The sequence below is a fragment of the Cyprinus carpio genome, chromosome A5 (genome assembly GCF_018340385.1).
Source record: "Cyprinus carpio isolate SPL01 chromosome A5, ASM1834038v1, whole genome shotgun sequence".
NCBI lineage: Eukaryota > Metazoa > Chordata > Actinopteri > Cypriniformes > Cyprinidae > Cyprinus > Cyprinus carpio.
The window spans coordinates 3,405,013-3,427,376 of record NC_056576.1 but is presented as its reverse complement, the minus strand read 5'-3'; the positions used below and the strand labels follow the sequence as shown (position 1 = coordinate 3,427,376).

The following is a 22,364-nucleotide window of genomic DNA, read 5'->3' as shown; positions in this document are numbered from 1 at the left end:
TGGGTCAGTTTAAACAAGAGGGTTGACCTAATCATCTTTAAAAATGAAAAATCAAAGAATAAAGAAAACAAACAATATAAATAACAAATAAACACACAATACCACAATTTTTAATTCATTGACATACAAATGTGCAACAATACAATCACATAATCATTTAATCAAAACAGCAACAAAAAACATCAGTGCTGTGGTTTAGTATATTTAGTAACCTGGTAGTTTGTATATGTAGAGAATTCAATCAGTCTATTTTTTGGAGTCAGAACAGCTGAATATCTTGCAGTGCAGATAGGCGAGTTTCTCGGCATACGAGCGTCGCAGCAAGGGAAACCATTCCCAATGGGGCAACTCTACGACTCTGTATCCAGCCAGCGCTAATTGTCTCCTTTTGAGTGCATGTAATCCAAGCAACTGCTCAGTCCTGTAGCAATAGTGATTCCTATGTGTCACTTGAACAGCAAGTCTCTGAATAGACGGTTTAGAATCGCTAAGACGAGGCGACCGCTTTCGGGATTTGGTCAATGCCATCAGAAGATCGTCTGTCAAATCAATACCCACATTGAAAATACTTTCTCTCTCTCTGACCGGTTCAACTGTGTGAACCTCTGGCTTTTGGAGGAACTTGTTAGACTGCTGCACTGGAGTCTTTCGTGTATTAGTTAGTTGAGCTAGTAGGTCATCAGTTATGGTAACTCCAGAGAGCCTTGCATCCAAGTTTTGAGAGGCGAGATTTTGTTGCCCAGGTCCGGAGGATACAGGAATAGGTTGGTCATTTTGGTCTAAGTGCACTTCCAAGTCAATCGAACGCAAATGTGGAAGTATCATGTGTTTGCGCACAAACATCTCTCCACCCAGAAGTTTCCGCAACACATCTTCAGCCTCGAGCACCTCGGGCTTCTGGCAGATATCCGATTGAGCGAAATCCCACAGCTGTTTGGTCACTTCTTCCCGAATTGCAAGACTAAGTCTTGGGATCGTCGACTCGGGTAACTCCAAGCCTACAGTTCCGTCTAAGGTGAACAAGTCTTTCCTCAACTCAAGCTCCTGGGAATTACTAGCCCTGTTGACGAACTCTGTGGATAAAGCCAGACTGAGCAGGTCTTCAGGGAACAGACCGGCAAAAGCAAGTCCAAGCAGAGCAGTCAACAGATGTTCGGGATATCGCTGAAACTCAGCTTGGCGTTCTCGTAAGATCGCAGTGAGACATGGATAAAGGTTGGGACATTGGTTGGGAAGGACTCCTAAAGTCCCAAAGGCCCACAGCATCTTTGCAGCATCTTTACTCCGGCACCGACTGACCACGTTGGTTAATCGTTCAGCCACAGCAAAGAGAACGCGATCATCTCGGTAGTGCAGAGCAGAGAAGGCCAAGATGACGTGCATGAGACCTTGTACCTCCATCTTCGGGGCACGTCGAGGAACCTCCGATCCCATGGCCTCCAACCACGGGAGATGGTCTAGATAGCTAAATCGCATAAGCTTCATTACATTAACGATCCCGAAGTCACTCATATCCTCAACTACAGCAAGCGCCCTGTCCACAAGCCGGCGCGTCGCTCTCTCAGACAGGGAGCGTTGTGATTTGAAGAGGCCTAGGCAAACGGCGCCCAGTTCTTCAGGCTTCAACTGGTTCAAATGACGCATGAGCAACGACTCGACGGGTTGAACAAGGGTATCCGGACATCTCCTGCCTTCTCCGATTATGTAAAAGAGTTGAACCAACTCTGGAACACCCATCTGGTTGAAGTTTCGGCTCACGTTGTCGAAGAGCCTCTCAAGGTATTTAGGAACAGCTCGACCGAGGCATCGCCACAAGTCTGCGACAAGCAGCAACTCATGAAGGTCCATCTCGCAGGCTCGTTGACAGAACTCGGTTTCGTACAATCCCAGAATGCTATGGGAATGAGGCAAGCTTAAGTTCACGAAAGCCATGAGGGCATCCAATAACTGCGGCGTTGTGAAGTTTGGCAGGATCTCCACGCTGTACCGCAGGAGCATATTGAATCGCTTGTCGCCCCTTACGACCACGATCTGTTCTTGGGGAATCTGACCAAGTTTGGACAAGAAATTAATTATTTCTGAAGGTTCCATGTTGCTTTTTTGTACCATGACTTGGTGAAGAACTAAGAAGGCCTCGTTGAGGTCTACAGTAGACGAGCATTGGGAGACATCATGGGTCATGTTGCGGTATTCAGGCCGACATCTCTGAAAGGCTCGAGGGGCACTGTTGGCACTTGGCTCTTTGGTGCCATTTGGGGTCGGAACGGCTACTCGGTCTGAAGCCGTGTTTAACAGCGTATTCTTGGTGCTGGAGAGCCGTCGTGAGGTGCTAATACTGCACGGGCTACACTGTTGACGGAAAGCAGAGTTTAAGGGGAGATTAATGGACAATTCTTCTTCGGCTTCTGAGCGGCCCACAGTAGAAGAACGTGTCGATGGTCTCTGGTAGTAAGCCGAGGGTTTGTATACCAGTGTGCTTTCAGCTTCTTCTTCTCTCTTTTGCTCTCCATTTTCCACGTTTGATGACAAACGCTGGGATCTAAAGATGAAAACGCGCTGTATGTGGGCATAAAGACGGTGCTTTGCCACATGATGAAACAGCACTGTCGCAGACATCAATAGCAGGCACTGGAAAGGATCATAAAAGAGATTTTTGTTTTTATTTTAAAGACCAACAGTGTCTGAATTTTGTAATTCAAACCAAAGTTATTTGGTGTTAAATCATTAACACTCATTTTTCTCACTTTTAACTGACCATTACAGGAAAAAAATTCTGTCAAAAATATATATTTTTTACTGATTTATTCTTCTATTTTTTATTATTATTAAAACATAAATCAAAAATCATCTATCAAGATTCAAAACATCACTTACGAAATATTGTCTATCACGATTCAAAACATCACTTACGTTAAACCTGATGTGACAACATCTAAAGATACCCTCAAATTAAAATCGGCATGAAAAAAAAACGCAATAGTTCCAATTTCTTCCCTATGTGATGAGTGATGAATACATAATGTTTTTAATTAAAGATTAAAAGGGTGCCTAAAAATAATAATAATAATAATAATAATAATAATAATAATAATGTGCACAGATAAGTCTTTAAAAAAAAAAAAAATCACTAAAAAAAGTAGTCCAAAAATCCTATCATATAAAAAAAAATAAGATTTTTATTTCATGGTGACTTTACATTTGGGTCTGTGCATGATTTTACAAGACTTAAAATTTAAGAAAAATGTAGTCCATATATCCTATCATATAGTCCATGAAATAATAATACATTATGTTAATTTTGGCACAAACAATTCCTATTATATTAGCAATTCTGTACTGTAATCTGACTGACACAGAAGAGACCATAAACACACCCTAAAAGACCCTCTAAACCTAAATATTAAATATATATGAAGAGATTCTCGTGTTTTCTGTGTCTATGACAGATTCTCATATTCTCATATTCTCATAGAGTGTATTTTTTTAAAAATTGTAACAGATTCACTACTTCGCTTCGTCAAACAAGAATTTAATCCAGTTGTAGCAACTGGCAATTTCACATTGATTTTCGTGAAAATACAAGGTTGGTTTTATGACGTGCGTTTAAAAAACAACTAACTTAAAAGTGAGTTAAACAAAGCGTTATTTCCACGTGGCGAAACGTCTTTAATCAAACAGAAATTACCGCTCGTCCTTGACAGCACACGTTCTTAACGCACTGAAAACAACAAACTGAGCGCGCATGAGTGTAGAATGATGGACGTACCTTCAGCGCGTGTATTCACCAAGCTCTTCGAGTCAAGTCAAGTATGTATTTTACTAAGACACAATGCAAAAACACTCATTTAATGTGCCGAATCCACACCAACAGCCATGTGTGTAGTGAGTGCGGATGTCATGCGCGCTACGGAGGCTCGCAGGAGACAAACCCCAAACAGCGGACACGCGCACAGTCAGTCCAGCTACTGCAGCAATCATACATAGAAACAAACAAACAATTATTATTATTATCTGCTTACATTTTTGTCACGTTCTTGATGGGATTGTAGATTGTGTGTTTTATTTTTTACAATGATATTTACAATGAAAACGGACGTTTCTACAGTACAAATAAATAAATAAAGATCTGAAAGTTTATATGAATTAAAAAAAACACTAAAATTAATGTAATGTAATTAATTATATATTTATTTATATATTTTATTAACATTAATATACATTAATTTATGATGATTAATGTGAATTATATATATATATAGTAATTTTGTGATTTATATATATATATATATATATATATATATATATATATATATATAAAATTTATATATTTTAGAATTATATATACATACATAATTGTATTGCACATTACAAAATCACGAATTATATATATATATACTATATATATATATATATATATATATTATATATATATATATATATATATATACATTTTATGATTATTTTAGGACAATATTGGGAACTATTAACATTTTATTATTATATATATTTTTATATATTTCTATTTAATATGACATTTATCTATAATATTAAATTCATTTAATGATTTTGTAATTTTAATTTATTATATATATTATTTATGATTTTACAGTACTAACAGTAATTGATCAAAACTATTTTAAACGTGTGTGTGTGTGTGTGCAGGTTTTTATTTTTACCTAATATTTCATAAAGGATGTGTGCAGTCTCATTGAAACTTGTAGGTTTTGATCGTTTGTAATTAAAGTAATCCACAAATGTACACCAAACCTGCTGAGGTTTATTTAAAAAGAAAACCATGAAGAGATGCAGCTATGTTTTCTTATCCACATCTTTATTATTTAAATTAATATTTGCTAAGATATGCTTTTTCCAAGCAATTTCTGAAAAAAGAACGAAAGGAAAAAACGAAATTTTTTACAAAAACCTCGGTGGCGTCGCGCACCCATACATCTCAAGAACTGATCGAGAAAGAGCAAAGACATCGGACTCTCGAATGTATGACTTCACCGTGATGCAGCCGATCGAAGGATTTAAGATTCATATATGTATATTATATTCCTATATTAATAGTTTTGAAAAATAAAAGCTGACATGTCAGTCTCATTACTTCACAAAAGTATTCACACGCATTAGCTCGGTATATTTGGATAGAATAGTTCTGTACACATAAGGAACAGTGATATTTACATGCCTTAGTCTCTACCAAGAACACAACAGAAGCACATAGCAGCAAATGTGGCCAAAGACAGCAGAGGTGTGGCATCCTTCTAAAGCTTTCTCTCCTAACACCTAGTGTCATAAAGCTGCGATGATTATCTCAGATATGGCATGATGGGAAAGAAGAGGCACGAGCGCTGGGAGAGACGCTCCAGACTCGGTTTTTTTTTTTTTTTCAAGTCAATCTTTCTATTGCATTTCTATAGTGGTACCTTGTGGGAAATAAATAAATCACTTGTTTGTGCTTGTTTCTTCATCCAGCACCAGATGCATTTCGCATGCAAAACACAGCGAATCTGGCTTGTGATATACTGTATGACTGGATCAAAAAGGGCGGCTGTGTTAAAGGAATCATCGATTTGGTTCAATGGAATAATTTCTGTAGCTTCTAAGCAACGATTAAAGACTTTGTGACAAAAGGTGTTCTGTGAAATGCTACCACTACAATAGCAAACCGCTTTTGTCCCTCGTCAGAGCCTGTAGTGCATTTGTTATCTGGCCATGTTTGGAAAAGCATACAAGCATACGACTCGTGCTGTTTCTGTACAAGAGAGCACACTGCACACTACATACTGCACACTACACCCTTGTCCTTCTAACTTCCAGTGTGATGACAGAACCATCATCAATCAATCTTTCTTGATTTGATTAGATGCCATTTGTACACAAAACTGTATTAAAAATGCAACATAACAGTATTATTCATTAGATGCTGAATTGCACACTTTTAAAAAATATAGTAAGCAGTACACAGTGCACATGGTATTGTATGGAAGCGAGTTTATATCTCACAATTCTGAATTAATATCTCACAATAATGACAATATCTCACAATTCTGAATTATTATCTCACAGTAATGACTTTATATTTCACAATTCTCACAAATCTGAATTATTATCTCACAGTAATGACTTTATATTTCACAATTCTCACAAATTGTAAGTTTATATCCCACAATTCTGAATTTTTATCTCTTGCAATTCTGACTTCATATATCACAGTCTGAGAAAATTAAGAATCGTGAGAAAAAAGGTCCGAATTGCGAGATAAAAAGCAACCATTACCTTTTTTAATTTTTTTATTTACTCACAAATTGCAAGTTTATATCTCACAATTCTGACTTTATATCATGAAATTCTTAATTTTTTTTCAGAGCTGCAAGAACAAAGGTCAGATTTGCAAGATATAAACTTGCAATCGCCAAAATAATGTCGCAATTATCTTTTTTTTTTTTTTTTTAAATAGTCAAGCTTGTCTATTTTTTTATGTTTTGTTTATATCTCAATTCTGACTTGTTTTCTCTGATTTGTGAGTTTATATCTCACAGTTTTGAGCTTATATCTCACAATAATAACTTTATATCTTGCACTTCTTAATTTTCTTAGAATTGCAAGAATAAAAGGTCAGAACTGAGAAATAAAAAGTCGCAATTACCTTTTTAATTTTTTATTCCATGGTGGAAATGACTTTCCATAGTATTCAGCAAGCTTGCATCTGGGAAATTAAATAGTTATTTTGCATTCTTGACAGAATTTTTCTACTATTCCCTCTTAAATCATCACACTGTTAATGCAAAGTCAAGTCAAGCACTTTGCATTGTGGGAAACAGTACCGTGCACAGTGTGCTTTGTTGTAGACACACTACAGAAACAGTACGCGTCGCATGCCAATTTCAATCTTCATCTACCACACAACCCACATTTCAGTCTTCACAACCCTTTCAAATATTCCTCAGGATATCTGTGCACTTACTCCAAAACATTTAAATTATCACTTCAATCTACTGCATATGACATTTTAAAAGTCAAATATTCTAAATGATACTTTCAGTAAGTATACACTGACACATATTATAAGCTCTTTTTGGAAGAATGCAAAGTCATATTCAAATATAATCCGTTGACTAATTCGAGATCGACCCGTCGCCCTCTGCACAGTTTTGGCTCAGCCGCCGTCCATCAGTCAAGCAGCTTCATCAACCAAACCTCATTCAGTTGCTGTTGTTCACAACAACCGAGTCCTCAGTTTAAAGCAGGATGGTCTGAGACCGAAGCGACAGGTGCACTAACATATTGACTCAATCTCTCGTTCTAGTTTACACTACGTAGCTCAAAACATAGAAAAGGGCAAAAACAACATTCAGGTGATATACAGTACGTTCTGAGTTGAAATGAATACACGTCCTCCGCCACTGCTTTGGGCAATAGAGCAGGAGGGTTGAGCGCTCCTCTGTCCCACACCAGGCCTCGGCCTCCAAACATACTCTATTCAAGCACATGAACGCATGCACAAGCTCTATTTCACTGCATTCGGAGAAACCCAATTCATTACGCGTCGCAACAATGCATTCTGAGTCTGCTACACTGCCGTTCAAAACTTTGGGGTCAGTAAGATTTAATACTTTTAATATTTAATACTTTTACATTCATCAAGGACGCATTAAACTGATGAAAAGTGACAGTAAAGACATTTATAATGTGACAAAAGACTTCTATTTCATATAGAAATAGAGTTATGTCATAACTCAAAAAGACTGATGCAAACTGTTGCAATAAATTATTATTATTATTGTTTTTTTTAGCCAAAACATTTTTGTATTTTGAGTGTAGAATGATTTCTGAAGGATCATGTGACGCTGAAGACTGGAGTAATGGTGCTGAAAATTCAGCTTTGATCACAGAAATAAATAACATTTTAACAGATATTTACACAGCAAACAGCTATTTTAAATTGTAATAATATTTCACAATTTTTACTGCATTTTTAATCAAATAAATAAAGCCTTGCTGAGCAGAAGAGACTTCTTCGAAATCATCAAATCTCAACGCTTGCATAATCTGCTTAATTTCGTCCTGCACTTCTGTGTACTTGTGTAGAGTATGTTTCTGCGGCCCGACAAACATCAACATAAACATTCGAGACTGGCACTAAGATTTGGTCCTTAAACGTGATGGCGCGTTGCATCTAAGCACCATGCAAGATCTTCACTTTAAGAGGAACTCCCTGCAGTTTTAGTCTAGTTTTGATTGTTTGAAGGCTGCAGAGTACAGAAGATGCTGTCATCATAAGGATATTTTTCAGAAAAGATGGTGACTTATTAATAGCCTAAACCCTCGCGCCTGTAAAAACACAAAGCTGAAACAGTCTGTTAATGCCGGTTCCCCATAAACCCCTGAGTGTTTTCCGCTTGGCTACTGACCTGGGGCCAGCTCCTCTGCACTAAACCAGCTGATAAGGCCACACACGCAACTCATAACTACCCAACGAACCTGCCCTCAACCCACACACCTGCCCCAGACAAGCAGGGCATCCTTGGACAGTCCTCGGAAGCGGTTTAGTTTTTGGATTGTACTGAATGCAGTTGTAATCAGGGATGCATTAGATCTCTGTCGACTCGATCCTCTCCAGTCGGGTCGGCACGGGCCACAGCGGAGCCAGCTGGTGCATCTCCGGCAGCTTCTTCTCCTCCACCGGCGGGGTGGGAGAGGTGAGTGATATGGAGACGGACACGGGGGCTTCCGGCAGCGACGGCGTTGCGATCTGGGCTCCCAGCTTGTCCACGCGCTCCTCCAGCGCCTGGTTCTTCTGCAGCATCTCCACGTAGCTGAGCTGCAGCTGCGCCTGGTACTTCAGCACGCGCTCTTTCTCGTCATGCCAGGTCTGGCGCTCCTGAGCGAAGGTAACCGCCTGCCGCTCTCGCTGCTGCCGCTCCAGACGCAGCTCACCCTGCAGTTGCTCCAGCTGCTGCCGCAGGTCGCCCGACTCCTGCCACTGGACCTTGGAGTCGTCGCTCTGCAGCGTGAGCAGCGTGTCGGGCGCCGGGAGTGCCGGGAGGGACAGGGGCGTCTCCGGAGGAGACAAAAGATGCTCTCGGCTGCGGGACGCCACCAGCTGACCCATATTGGTCAGGCTGGGCTCACTGGAGCGACTGGAGCTGCTGCTGAGTTCACTGAGGGCCTTTTTCAGCCGCGTGACCTCCGTCTCAAACGCACTCAGCTTGTCCCGCAGCACTGTGACCTGCAGACACAGAGAGGGACATATAGACACATCAGATAGGACTGCATGATTTAGGGCAAAAATCTAAAAAAATAATAATATTTCACTGTTAAATAAAATAAAAATCTGTCAATGTAAATTTCACTGTAAAATAAAAACGTTTTTAAGAAAAATAATAATAGTTTATGTATATCAATATGACTATAAAACAATACATGATGATTTATCATTATTATTATTATTACAAAAAGTAATAATAATAAATAATAACCCTCCCTCTGACATAATAACGAGTTTTTACGGCTTTTCGTGTTTTCACTGTTATACACTCGGGGGCGCTATTACACTACTTCTGAACGAGTACAAAACCTCCCGGACATAAACACACGTGAACAGGACGGAGAAACTAGCGATCTCTTATATAAACAGATGCGTATGATAAATAATGCAATCATCAGCAATAGACAGCATATATATGAAAACTGCATAATGTTATGGAGTGAAATGATGATCCAGGGAGTGGTATATGTCTGTGCAAGCTTTGGAGGTGTTGATGGAAGCGATTTACTGGATTTGATAATCGTACAGAATATTATCAAGATGTAGTTTTTGATAAAAATTTGATTTTCTCACCTTTTTGCTCAAAATTATATTTTTTTATGAAACCTACCTATATTCAAGTGTTGATAAAAAATAATGCTTTAAGGTAGAATAAAACAGATCTTTTTGTTTTAAAGTAGAGGGTTTGATCTTTATTTTGGTGTACTGCATATTCAGATATTCATACAGCAAAATATACTTAATCACTGATATAGGTCAGTAATAATTTTCATTTTCATCAATGCTTGTGTCAGTGGCTCTCTCTTTTTAAAAAAAGAAAAAGAAAAGAAAACAAGTAGTAAGAACAGAAATAGAATAGAGAGTGCAAGTGTTAGAGGGTCAAGTGAAGATGGAAGAGATGTGTTTTTAGCCGTTTCTTGAAGATGGCTAGGGACTGAAGATGAAAAAGTCAGCGAAAGTGATTTTGTGCTTCTTTGGGATGGCATAATAAAGCAATGTTCACTTGCAGAACACAAGCTTCTAGAGGGCTCAAAAGTCTAAAGTAATGAATTTAGGTAAAGGGGTGCAGAGCCAGTGGTGGTTTTGTAGGTAAACATCAATGCCTTGAATTTTATGCGAGCAGCTATTGGTAGCCAGTGCAAATTGATGAACAGAGGTGTGATGTGCATTCTTTTCGTTAAATACTAGTTGTAGAGGTTTGATAGAATTGGCTGGAAGACCTGCTAAGAGAGCATTGCAAAAGTCCAGTATGGATTAGACAAGAGCTTGAACAAGGAATTGTGAAGCATGTTCCAAAAGAAAGGGCCTGATCTTGTATAAAGCAAATCTGCATGACCGGACAGTTTTAGCAATGTGGTCTGAGAAATTCAGCTGATTATCTATCACAACTCAAAGGATTCTGGCTGTTTTTGAAGGAGTTATGGCTGAGAGTTTGACTCCTAACCCTAAGGTTGTGGGTTTGAGTCTCGGGCCAGTAATACCACGACTGAGGTGTCCTTGAGCAAGGCACCGAACCCCAAACTGCTCCCTGGGCGCCGCAGCATAAATGATACCCACTGCTCCGGATGTGTGTTCACGGTGTGTGTGTTCACTGCTGTGTGTGTGCACTTTGCATGAGTTAAATGCAGAGCACGAATTCTGAGTATGGGTCACCATACTTGGCTGTATGTCATGTCACTTTTTTCACGTCACTTGATGAGCCTACCTGGATGGTGAAATTTTGCTGAAGTGATGGGTTTGCTGAAACCACAAGCAGTTCTGTCTTGGCTAGGTTGAGATGATGGTCTTTCATCCAGGAAGAAATGTCTGTTAGACAAGCTGAGATGCGAGCAGCTATTGTCAGATCATCAGGATGGAATGAGAGGTAGAGCTGAGTGTCACCAGCATAGCAGTGATATGAAAATTCATGTTTCTGAATGACAGAACCTAGTGATGCTATGTAGACAGAGAAAAGAAGTGGTCCAAGAACTGAGCCCTGAGGCACCCCAATAGCTAGATGGTGAGACTTGGACACCTCACCCCTCCAAGATACCTTGAAGGACCTATATCATATAAGACATTGAGTACTGATTCAGACTGAACTGTTGAACTGCAGACAGAAAAGAGAAGTGGTCCAAGAACTGAGCCCTGAGGCACCCCAATAGCTAGATGGTGAGACTTGGACACCTCACCCCTCCAAGATACCTTGAAGGACTGATATCATATAAGACATTGAGTACTGATTCAGACTGAACTGTTGAACTGCAGACAGAGAAGAGAAGTGATCCAAGAACTGAGCTCTGAGGCACCCCAGAAGCTAGATGGTGCGACGTGGACACCTCACCCCTCCAAGATACCTTGAAGGACTGATATCATATACTGTAAGACATTGAGTACTGAATCAGACTGAACTGCTAACACCATTTGTTTGTTTGTTGCAGTTAGAACAACACAATGTAAGGATGTTTGTCTGTTTATTGTCTTTACTATATTTTATGATGTCTCTATTATCACTTTTAATTCCCACTGCAAACACACAACTCACATCAAACATCATTTTTGAGTTGCTGTGATGCTTTTAGATTCAGTGTTGGTACAGGAAACATGAGAGTACAATGTATGAATAAAAATGTGATCTATTTCTCTGTTATCATTGTCTGACAGGCAGACACAGATGTGTGGCATCTGTACCTCGGCCAGCATGGTCTGTAGCTCGGCCTCGCAGCGCTCCAGCTCCAGGGTTTTGGTGCAAAAAGACTCTTTGAGGCTGATCTCAGCCTCCTCTCTCTCTCTCAGCTGGGCGTTGAGGTCTTTCAGGTTTCCTCGTAGCGCCACCATCTCTCCGGCCCGCTGCGTCACCTCGCCCTGACTCTCCCGCAGCTGCTGCTTCAGCAGAGAGATCTCACCCACCTTCTGACACACCTGCACACATGCATATACAACTATATATTTCTGTGCAGTCTTAGCTATCTGGATATTTAGCCTATACGGAATGACTCAAAAGAATGTTTTTTGCATGCAAAAGCAACAAATATGTCACTATTATTACAGCATATGCTGGTTAAACAGCTACTATAATATAGTGAAATATTTGCTGCTATAGAAAACCGTTAATAAGTTTGGAATAATTAAGACTTGTACTGTTTTTGCGATTTTTCTGCTCACTAAGGCTGCATTTATTTGATCAAAAATACTGTAAAAATTGTGAAAAAATATTGCAATTTAAAATAATTTTATAAATAAAATAATAAATAAAATTTAACATTTCTGTGATGTGCAGCTGTATTTTCAGCATCATTACTCCAGTCTTCAGTGTCACATGATCTTCAGAAATCATATTAATATGCTGATTTGCTGCTTAGTTATTATTGGTACTCAATTATTAATAATGGTTCTATTCATGTTGGAAATATTTTTGTGGAAACCATAATGAATTTTTTTCAGGATTCACAGATGTATAGAAAGTTTTTCAAAGAACAGCATTGATTTGAAATATTTGTAACAATATAAATTTATAGGTTAATTGGGTTCAATTTAATGTGTCCTTAAGGATTAAAAGTATTAATTGCCTTTATATTGTACATCATAAAATAACTAGTGAAACATCTGAAGTAACAGTGAAATTGTATGTGTGTGTTAAAAATGCATATATTTTTAACCCTCTCATATATATATTTGATATTTGTTCTTGTCTTAAGCATAAAATAACTTCATTTTGATGAATTTCTCAAAAAACACGTCATTGTGCTTCTCAACTAAATGTATCTTGATTCAAGGATGTTTAGATGTTTTCACTGGAAAACAAGGCAAAAGTATTGAGAAAGAACATCACTTTCAGCAGTGGATGTGCATTCACTGCACTAGGCTACAGCTGTCAGTCTCAAAACTAACTAAAAGTCCAACTGTGATTTGATGTCAGACGAGTCTCTCTCACCTCCCACTTGGTCTCCTCCAGTCTGGGCAGGATATCGGCCTGCTCCTTCCTGAAGTCCAAGCACTTCTTCTCCAGCTCCTCTCTCTGAGCGAGCAGCAGGGTCATCTCATCCTGCAGTCGCCGCTTGTCCTGCTGCAGACGGGCGATCTGCGCCTGCAGGGCCTGCTGGGTGCGCTGGGCCCGTCGGGTCACCTGCTGCAGACGCCCGGCATAATTCTGCCTCAGCTCCTCCATCTCACGCTCCCACACACGCTGCTTCTCCTCGAACACCTGCACGATGGCCGCCTCGCTCTGGTCCAGGTTTCGCCGCATGTGAATCACCTGCGAGGAGGGCAGGGCGGCCGAAACACACGAAACACAAGCTTGATTTCATGCATTGTTGCATGCTCACGTCACCTGTCTGATTGCAATACTTAATGCAACTTTGCATAAACTTCTTCTATATCTAGCTACATGAATTACAGCACGTCCCAAGAAAAATCTAATAATAATAATCTAATGCATGTAGAAAGCATGTATGTACAACAGAATCGTGTTATTGCTTTCACGTCTGCATTTCCATACAGTACTTGCATAGAGAATGTTTCTGACCTTATTGGCAGGCGATGCTAATTTCTGGAACAATAAAAACAGATTACAACCTTGTTAACAATAAAAATGGTTGCTCTGTTTATAGTCATCCTTTATACCTCCAGGTGATCCAAATTCACATGACCTAGCACATAGGGCATCATGTGTTACATAAAACTAACCATATGAAACTATGCAAAGTACAAAATACAAAAATACAATTCTTAATATATCGTTCAACAAAATTAATTAATACCTGCATATATACATAATAAATTCAACTAATATCACCTTATATTGTCCCCCAAAAGATTAAATGAGGACTTACACATTTTTCAATTTCTTTAAATAAAAATTGTATTTATTTATTTTATTTTCTCTGGTATATTAAGTAATAAAGGTTTTGGCGATATTAGTTGAATATATGTACGTATGCAGGTAATAATTAATTTTGTTGAACGATATACTGAGAAGTGTATTTTTGTATTTTGTACTTTGCATAGTTTCATATGTTTTGTTTGTTTTATATAACACATGACCTATGTGCTAGGTCTTGTTCATTTGGATCACCTGGAGGTATAAAGGGTGGCACATTAGTCGTGTTTAATTTGTCAGATGAAGAGCCTCGTCACACGCTATGCAAAAGTTTTTTAAATAAATTTGTAAAAACTTTTGGAGCTTTGGTTTTGCCAACTTTGTATTGAATTTTTTCTACTTATTTTTTAGTCAAACACTCATTTGAGGTTGACGTGCATGCTTTTGTTTTCATTTTTTGTCAGTTTATATTCATACAATATTTCACTTAACCAAAGGACCTTTCCAGGTGAAAATGTTCCATTCACGATTAGTGAAACTCGCTGACTTACTTTCACACTTTTGGAGTGCAAAATTAAATAAATTAAAATAAATAAGTATCCAATGGTGTATGCAAAATAAATAAATAAAAAAAATTAAAAAATAAAATAATAATAATAATAATAATAATAATAATAATAAAAATTCAATGGTGTATGTAAAATGTAATAAATAAATAATAATTAAAATATCCAGTATTGTATGCAAAATAATAATAAAAAATGCTATATTTAAATAATTGAAAATAAAGGAATAAAAATAAAATAAAAAATATCCAATGGTGTATGCAAAATGAAAAAAATAAAATAAAATAAAAAACTTTACAAAAAGTATGCAAAATTAAAGAAATTAAAAAATATATAAAATATATAAATATATATATAATGGTGCATGCAAAAAAAAAAAAAAGATGAAGATGACAAGTTTTGAAATTTTGAGTTTTGTATACAATTATAAACAGTTTACAAAAGTACAAAACAGGGTGACAAAAGCATTTTGCAGATGGCACATTATAAAACAAATACATTTATATTGCTAATGAATGTACAAAGTTCTTTCACCTCACTTACTTCTTGCTCTCTCTCCCACAGACGGTCCTCCAGGTCCTGAATAACGTCGTCGGAGGATGGAGAGGGCCTCAGGGGCGCGGGAGCGTCGCTCAGGTGACTAAGTCGCTGGTACGAGGAGGAGCTCTTGCCTGAAGAGGAGCGGCCACTATCCGAGGCACTGAGGCCGTTCTGGTAACCCGGTTTGTCCAGTTTGTCCAGGGCGACGGTGCCGAGCCGGTTGATGTGGCTGGTGGAGGCACTGAGGGGTCCGAGCGCGGGCGGTGGGCCGTAGCTGGAGCCCGTGTACGTGGGCAGACTGGTCAGAGAGTTCCTCCCGGAGTCCGACAGACTGCCCTGTCCGGCCCGGCCTGCACCGGCGTGTGTCCCGCGGCTGCCGGGACTGTCCTGGTCCCACTGTGGGCCGGATGTGTTCGGACCCCCCTTCTCGCCTCCACTGCCGCCGCTTCCGCTGCTGCCCGGACCGCCGGCCGTCCCGGAGCTGGACTGCAGGGGACACACCAGGTTCTGCATGGAGTGAAAGCTCTTGGGCACCACAGGTTTGAAGGCTGATGGACGCACCAGAGAGTCATTGGTCTGCAGAGACAGAAATTCATTTGAATGGTGACATCAAATACAGATTTGTTTTTTTTTTGTTTGTTTATTTTGTATAAACTACATTTTAGTATAACTATGTGTTAATATTTTTAATTACCTTATTATTTTTATATTTTCCATTTTCATTAAAATTTTACTTTGTTTAATGATTTTTAAGTGCTTTTGTCATTTTTAGTATGCATATATATATATTTCAGTTTAAATACATATCATTTTAATCTTTAATTAAAAATATATCAGAAATATTAAATAATAATATAATACTGCGACTCATTTTAGTTAGTTGCCAAGGCAACATTTAGTTGAAATTTGAAATTATAAGATAAGTTGTAATCATGGGATAAAATTCATAATTTTGACACAAAATGTCAAAATTATGACACGCTAAGTCATAATTATGAGATAAAATTCATAAATATGACATGAAGAGTTGAAATTATGACATGTCAAAATTATAGTAGTCAAGAACTGTCATAATTATGACTCTTTATCTCGTAGATGTGACTTTTAAGTCATTGTTTTTGTCATAATTTTGACTTTTATCTCATAATTATGACTTGGTATGTCCTAATTTAGAATTTTTTATCTCATAAATTTGACTTAGTATGTTATCATTTTGACATTTTATCTCACAATTATGATTTAGTAGCTATCTCATAATTTCAGCTTTTAATGACATAATTATGATGTTATATCTCATAATTAGGACTTGGTATGTCCTATTTTTCATTTTTATCTCATAATTTTGACTTAGTATGTCAATTTTAAGTTTGTTGTCTCACAATTATGATTTAACAGATATCTGATATTTTCAACATTTAATTACACAGTTATCAATTTTTATCTCATAATTACAAATTTATGTCACATTGTGATCTTTTACTTCACAATTATGATTTAGTAGCTATCTCATAATTTCAGCTTTTAATGACATAATTATGATGTTTTATCTCATAATTAGGACTTGGTATGTCATAATTCTGTCATACCTGTGCATGCTCGAGTTTTCCCGAGATGGGCAGGATGTTGGGTGGGTTGTGATTATTGGGTTTGGCTTTGCTCTTGTCCTTGTGCTGCGGCGGCTGCGGTGGAGCTTGATGGCTGCCGTTCTTGTCGTTGTTCAGCACGATGTTGTTCCCGCACAGGTCCAGACTCTCTCCGCGCCTGTGTCCTTCCCTCCGCGCCCCGTTGGCGAACACCACGTTGGACACCAGCCTCTCGCCGTTGAGCGTCTGCTGGCGGTTGGCGTTGTGAGGTGCGGCGCGCTCTGTGTCGGCGTGGTTACGAGCGTTAGCGTGGTAATCCCTCTCGGCGTTGTAGCTGTGCTCGTCGGCGGAGACGCCCTTGGTTTTGGTGCTGGGGCCAGGGATGCGCTCGGCGCTGAAGCTGCGGTCATCGAGGCGGCGGCGGGCCAAGGCGGGAGGCGGTGCGGCCACCAGCGGGCCGTTGGGGGTGGTGCGGGTGCCCACGCTGCGCATTGTGATGGGCCGCTGACTGGAGGCCCCGCTCCCTACGCTGCCCATGCCAGGAGCCTCGAGCGCTTCACTCCACCGCCCACAGCGCCAGCACACATGTGCATGAAGGGGAAGTGAGCCGGGTCACACACACTGCAACACAACAGACTGCATTAGTGGCTTTTTTCACACAATATAGCACTATACTGCTTTTTTCAATTGGGTCATTCCGTCCAACTCAACCAAAGGTCGCCAGCTTAGATTTTTGATTTTGTTAATATTTGTTCTTATGAAAGAAATACATAAATGAAGAAGAAAGACAAAATATTAAATGTCATGGATATATATTTACTCAATAATGTGCTATTTTGTAGAGGGGGGGTCAAAATGACAATTTTCACCCTAGATTCAGAGCCAGAATATAGGAGGTAAAAATTATTTAAGAAAAATAGCAGCATAATTATGTTATTTTTACACAGAGGTTAGTAGGTATATTAATAATCTGTCAACTTTAGTAATCTTTGTTGCATTATATGCCAGTGGTGACAGTTCAGAAATTGGAGAAAAAAGAAAAAACACACTTTTCAAGTTTTTCTCCAAAGTTTGCATGCCTGTATCACAAAAATGATTAAAGTTATCTTAACGTCCTTTAAGATTTTGGGCCTTAACAAACTCTTCTTTCAGTATCTTCATTTTTAAGGCCCTGTATGGTTCAGTTCCACAGATACTGGAATTTACCCCCTGCAATTTGGTTCCAAATCTCTGTGAAAATTGTCATTTTGACCCCCTCTACAAAATAGAAAACTAACTGACATTAGAGAACCATGATACTGATACTTAAAAATATTATAAAATATTGATAAATTATTGAAATATTAACTTAAAGAACATATTTGAGGTCAAAAGGGGGTTTGGCTGAAAAAAAAATTCTCACCACTGTAAAGATGAAACCAGTCAATCTGATTTACTTAATCATGCACTTAAAGGTATAGTTCACACAAAACTGAAAATTCTGTCATGATTTACTCATCCTCAAGTTGCTTCAAACCTTTCTTTTGTTAAACATAAAATAAATTATTTTGAAAAATATGGGTAACCAAACAGTTGTTAGTAGTCATTGACTTCCACAGTATGAGCAAGAATACCATGGAAGTCAAGGGGGACTAGAAATTCATACAGACTTGAGACAATCTCAGGATGAGTAAATGATGACAGATTTTGTATTTTTGGGTGAACTATCCCTTTAAGTGTACAAATGTTGCTGAACACACGGTTTAGTGAATCAAACCTTTTTTTGTCAGCCGAACCATTTTGACCTTAAACATGTTATTGAAGTTAAAATTTCTAATTAGAGCTGAAATATTATTTTGCATGTTATTCAGGTAAATAATAATAATAATAACAATTTTATGACTTAGAATATAAATTATTAAATAAAATGTATAGGATATAAATTATATAAAATATAAACTATTACTTAGAATGTTATAACTTTGACTTTTTATTTCATAACTATGAATTAATAATAGTTATCTCATAAAATCAGATTGACATTTTTGTCAGCTGAATCCATTTGAGCTGAAATATGTTCTTGAAATCCCCCAGAGATTTTAAATATTTTACTAATTTATCAACACAATTGCATGTTGCTTTTTTTAATATATTAGTTTTAAATTATTTTCATTTTAATTTATTTAAAAAACAATATTTAATCTTTTTTAGTGTTTTATTTTGATTGCTTTTCTTTTAAAATTCTTTAATTTAATTTGATCTTTCTATGATTTATTTTATTACACTAAAAAATAAAGTATTTCCACTGTTCTTAAAATAACCTTTTTTTTCTTAGTGTAAACAACATTTGAATAAGCTAAAGAACCCTTTTCCATTATAAAGAATATTTTGTGCAATTGAAAGCCATCGATGCCAATAAGGAACCTTTAGTTTTAAGAATCTATTAGTTTTTCATCAACTCAAGAACACCAGTTTGGGAAAATCTGCTGTAAACTAAGGTTAAAGGTTGCTCTCTATGAGGCCATTCACACAGAATGTTTCATTTTATTAAAAATGCAGTGTAATGAAAAAATGAGTTTATAACTTTTTTAGCTTGAGCACTGCGTTTTTAGAATAGCTTGTCATCCACAAGATGTTGCAAAAGATATGTTTACACAGAAAAACAATTTTAAAAAAAGCAGTGCAGCGGAATGCAGAAATGTTAATCACCACACAACTAGCTGCTTTATAATATTATATTTACACCATTACTAGAATAAAATGCACGTGCATGTACCACATGTATAGTCTCAAAAATAGTTAAAAACATTCCAAGTGGAATAAATGGATATTATACTGACAGCTCAAGAGAAAGGAAATAGTTGTAAATAACAACATACGTGCGTCCCTCGAGTATTATAAAAGCTGAACTGCTTCCTCCTCATGTTGAACGTTTATCAGACCTCTCAAAAACCTGACTGCAAGTTCTCATGCCAGCAGATGAAAGAAAAAGACAGTGAGGAGATGGTCTTCAGTCGTATGAAGCGCATGTGTGTGTGTGAGGTGTGTAAACATCAACGCGGATCTGTTTCAGCGAAACTGTAGCTTGATTATGATGATAACTGGAGTTAAATATTAACCAAACACAGAGCAAACCTGACATGACTCTGATCGTGACTGTAAAGCCTAAACAAAGCCAGCGTTCACACACATCCAAAAGACACATATCTTTTTAAAAAAGAAAAAAAAACAATACACATATATTACACTTTCATCATTTAAAAAAAAAAATAAAAAAAACACCTCTTTTTTTTTCCAGTATGAATGAAATGTATGTGATATTTATGTCAACCAAACTGGACATCCACTATAATAGCATGCTTGATTTGCTCTTACTGCTGAAAAAACATCACAATAATCCACAAGTAATCCAAACGTGTTAAAAACGTCTTAATGCTGGATGTGTTTCATCTTTTGTCTTCTCCAGATGTTAACTGATGGACTGGAGTGCTGTGGATTACTTGTGGATTATTGTGATGTTTTTATCAGCTGATTGGACTCTCATTCTGACGGCACCCATTCACTGCAGAGCATCCATTGCTGAGACACTGATGCAATGCTACATTTCTACAAACCTGATGAAGAAACAAACTCATCTTAATTTTGGATGACCTGAGGCTGAGGACAGTTTCAACACATTTTCATTTTTGCCATTTTTCTTTCATATTAAGATGACTTTTGATACCATAATTTTAACATGGTACTTCTTTAAAAAGGATAAAATAGGATACAATGTATCCATAAATCTGTAGCATTATTCAACATTAAAAACAAAAACACACATGACTGCTCAGCTCTCTTGTCTCATGCACATGGATATATATCACAGCATTTTAATGATTAACCTATCTGAATATCTTGGTATTTACACAGCCCTCCGAGGCACTTTAAAGAACACCACAATACTACCATTGTGCATGTCCAACATTATTGTGTTTTTGTAACGTGCACATTAACACGCAGTTTCTACATAAACTCTCTCCCAGAGCGATGCAAGCACACTGAGACGTCAGCTGGAGCAGAGCTGCTGATGGTGTGCAGTAGCATCACTGGTCCAGCAGAGCTCTGGATCAGATCAGCACTGGCACGTGCCTCTACTACCCACTCCAGCACAGTCAGTCACTCACAGGCATTACATCATCGCTCACATGCTTCATATATCCCAACACACATTAAAGATTGCTATCCTAATTACATCAGCCCCAGCCACTCCATCAATAATGCAAGATCAGATTTACGGCTTAACCTCATCACTGCATAACAAACATCTGCGAATCGAGGCAAATGCATGGATGTAAACATGCAGTGCAGCAGAATGACACACTGTGTTGATGCATCACACTCACACACCGCAGTGCAATTCAAAGAAAACACACACAACTGAAAAAAAAAACCGACAGTGGAGCGTGAGATGGAGGCCTGTACACAAACAGCCCACAAAATGCACTAAAAAAGCATCTTCATCTGCTGAAGCAGCTCATGATCAGTGAATCAGTGAATGCGGGCCTAGTGATGCTACTAACCAGCAGATGCTCGGATGCATTCAATAGGCTGCGTTTATCATCACATAAAACGCTGTGCCTCCATTTAACAGAGAGAGAGAGAGAGAGAGAGAGAGAGAGAGACGGCAACAGTGCAGGATGCAGTGGCGCTACAGCAGCAGCACAATGGAGATCCAGCGTTCACCTGACTACAGGACGAAGCATCCGCTCGCTTTGCCTCTCATTACATAATGCGTGTTACCGCTCATGCAAAATGATGCATCACAGCATCCGCATCCCTCCATGACAGCAGCAGCAGCAGCATCCAGCGCGCCGCGTCTCCATCACTCACACGCATACTCACTGTCTCACCGCGGGTCCGTCTGTCTGTGCGTTCGGATGCTGCGCTGCTCTGCTGCTGCGGCGTGAACGAACGTGTGAAGCCGCGCGATGCGCTGCCGCTGACGCCCGCGACGGAGATGGAGCGCGCGCGCGCGAGGAAAGGGAGAGAGCGCGAGCGGCGCGCATCAGCTGAGAGACACACCCACCTGCGCCCCGCCCCTTTCGGACGCTGTCGGACACGCCCCCTTCTGCAAGGCGAGGGCCCTTAATGCATAACAACCGATCACAGCAGCTAGAAAACTAGGAAACCAACAGTTAATCAATTTATACTATACATTTTTTTTATTATTCTCCAGAGGGCGGATTCACGAAAAAAAAAAAAAAAGTTTAAAATTCAAAGAGACTATTTTGTGGTCACAAAACATTTCTTAAGAATGTTATCCTTATTTAATATTTATTAACACTGTTCTAAAGGCAAATAAATAAATAAATAAAAATAAATCCTAAAATCATCAACCTCTTCAAATTAGATTTACCTCTAACTTAAAAAATAAAAAATATATATAATTATACTTTCAAGAATTGTAGCCTACTTAAGAACATTCATTTTGCCTAATTATTATTATTTCTTATTTTTTAAGTGTGTCTTAATTATGCTCTAACTCTTAATTAATAGAAAATTACAGGCAAACCTGTAAAAAATTTTTATTATTAAAATACAAATTGACATGTAAAAAAAAAAATGTAAATGTAAATGTAAAC

General features: G+C 38.2%; 2 protein-coding genes across 7 annotated transcripts; both read right to left on the bottom strand.

Annotated features, from left to right (window-relative positions):
- Positions 1-94: 94 nt before the first annotated feature.
- Positions 95-3,948, bottom strand: LOC109045351 (FAST kinase domain-containing protein 5, mitochondrial). Of its 2 annotated transcripts, none has more exons than XM_042751408.1 (2): positions 3,766-3,948; positions 95-2,695 (listed from the first exon to the last, which is right to left on the bottom strand). In XM_042751408.1, the coding sequence occupies exon 2, from the start codon at positions 2,614-2,616 to the stop codon at positions 247-249; it is 2,370 nt and encodes a 789-aa protein (XP_042607342.1). In that variant the 5' UTR covers positions 2,617-2,695; positions 3,766-3,948; the 3' UTR covers positions 95-246. The 2 variants fall into 2 exon arrangements, with proteins under 2 accessions (XP_042607342.1, XP_018918754.2); XM_019063209.2 differs by having other exon boundaries at positions 97-2,628; positions 3,767-3,947.
- A 3,952-nt stretch (positions 3,949-7,900) lies between these two features.
- LOC109045366 (leucine zipper putative tumor suppressor 3) lies at positions 7,901-21,789 on the bottom strand. 5 transcript variants are annotated; one of them, XM_042751423.1, is made up of 6 exons: positions 21,625-21,789; positions 16,765-17,382; positions 15,173-15,754; positions 13,188-13,508; positions 11,945-12,175; positions 7,901-9,235 (listed from the first exon to the last, which is right to left on the bottom strand). In XM_042751423.1, the coding sequence occupies exons 2-6, from the start codon at positions 17,296-17,298 to the stop codon at positions 8,597-8,599; spliced, it is 2,307 nt and encodes a 768-aa protein (XP_042607357.1). In that variant the 5' UTR covers positions 17,299-17,382; positions 21,625-21,789; the 3' UTR covers positions 7,901-8,596. The 5 variants fall into 5 exon arrangements, with proteins under 5 accessions (XP_042607357.1, XP_042607385.1, XP_042607378.1 ...); XM_042751451.1 differs by having other exon boundaries at positions 21,633-21,786; XM_042751444.1 differs by lacking the exon at positions 21,625-21,789 and adding an exon at positions 21,466-21,610.
- Between the last annotated feature and the right edge of the window lie 575 nt (positions 21,790-22,364).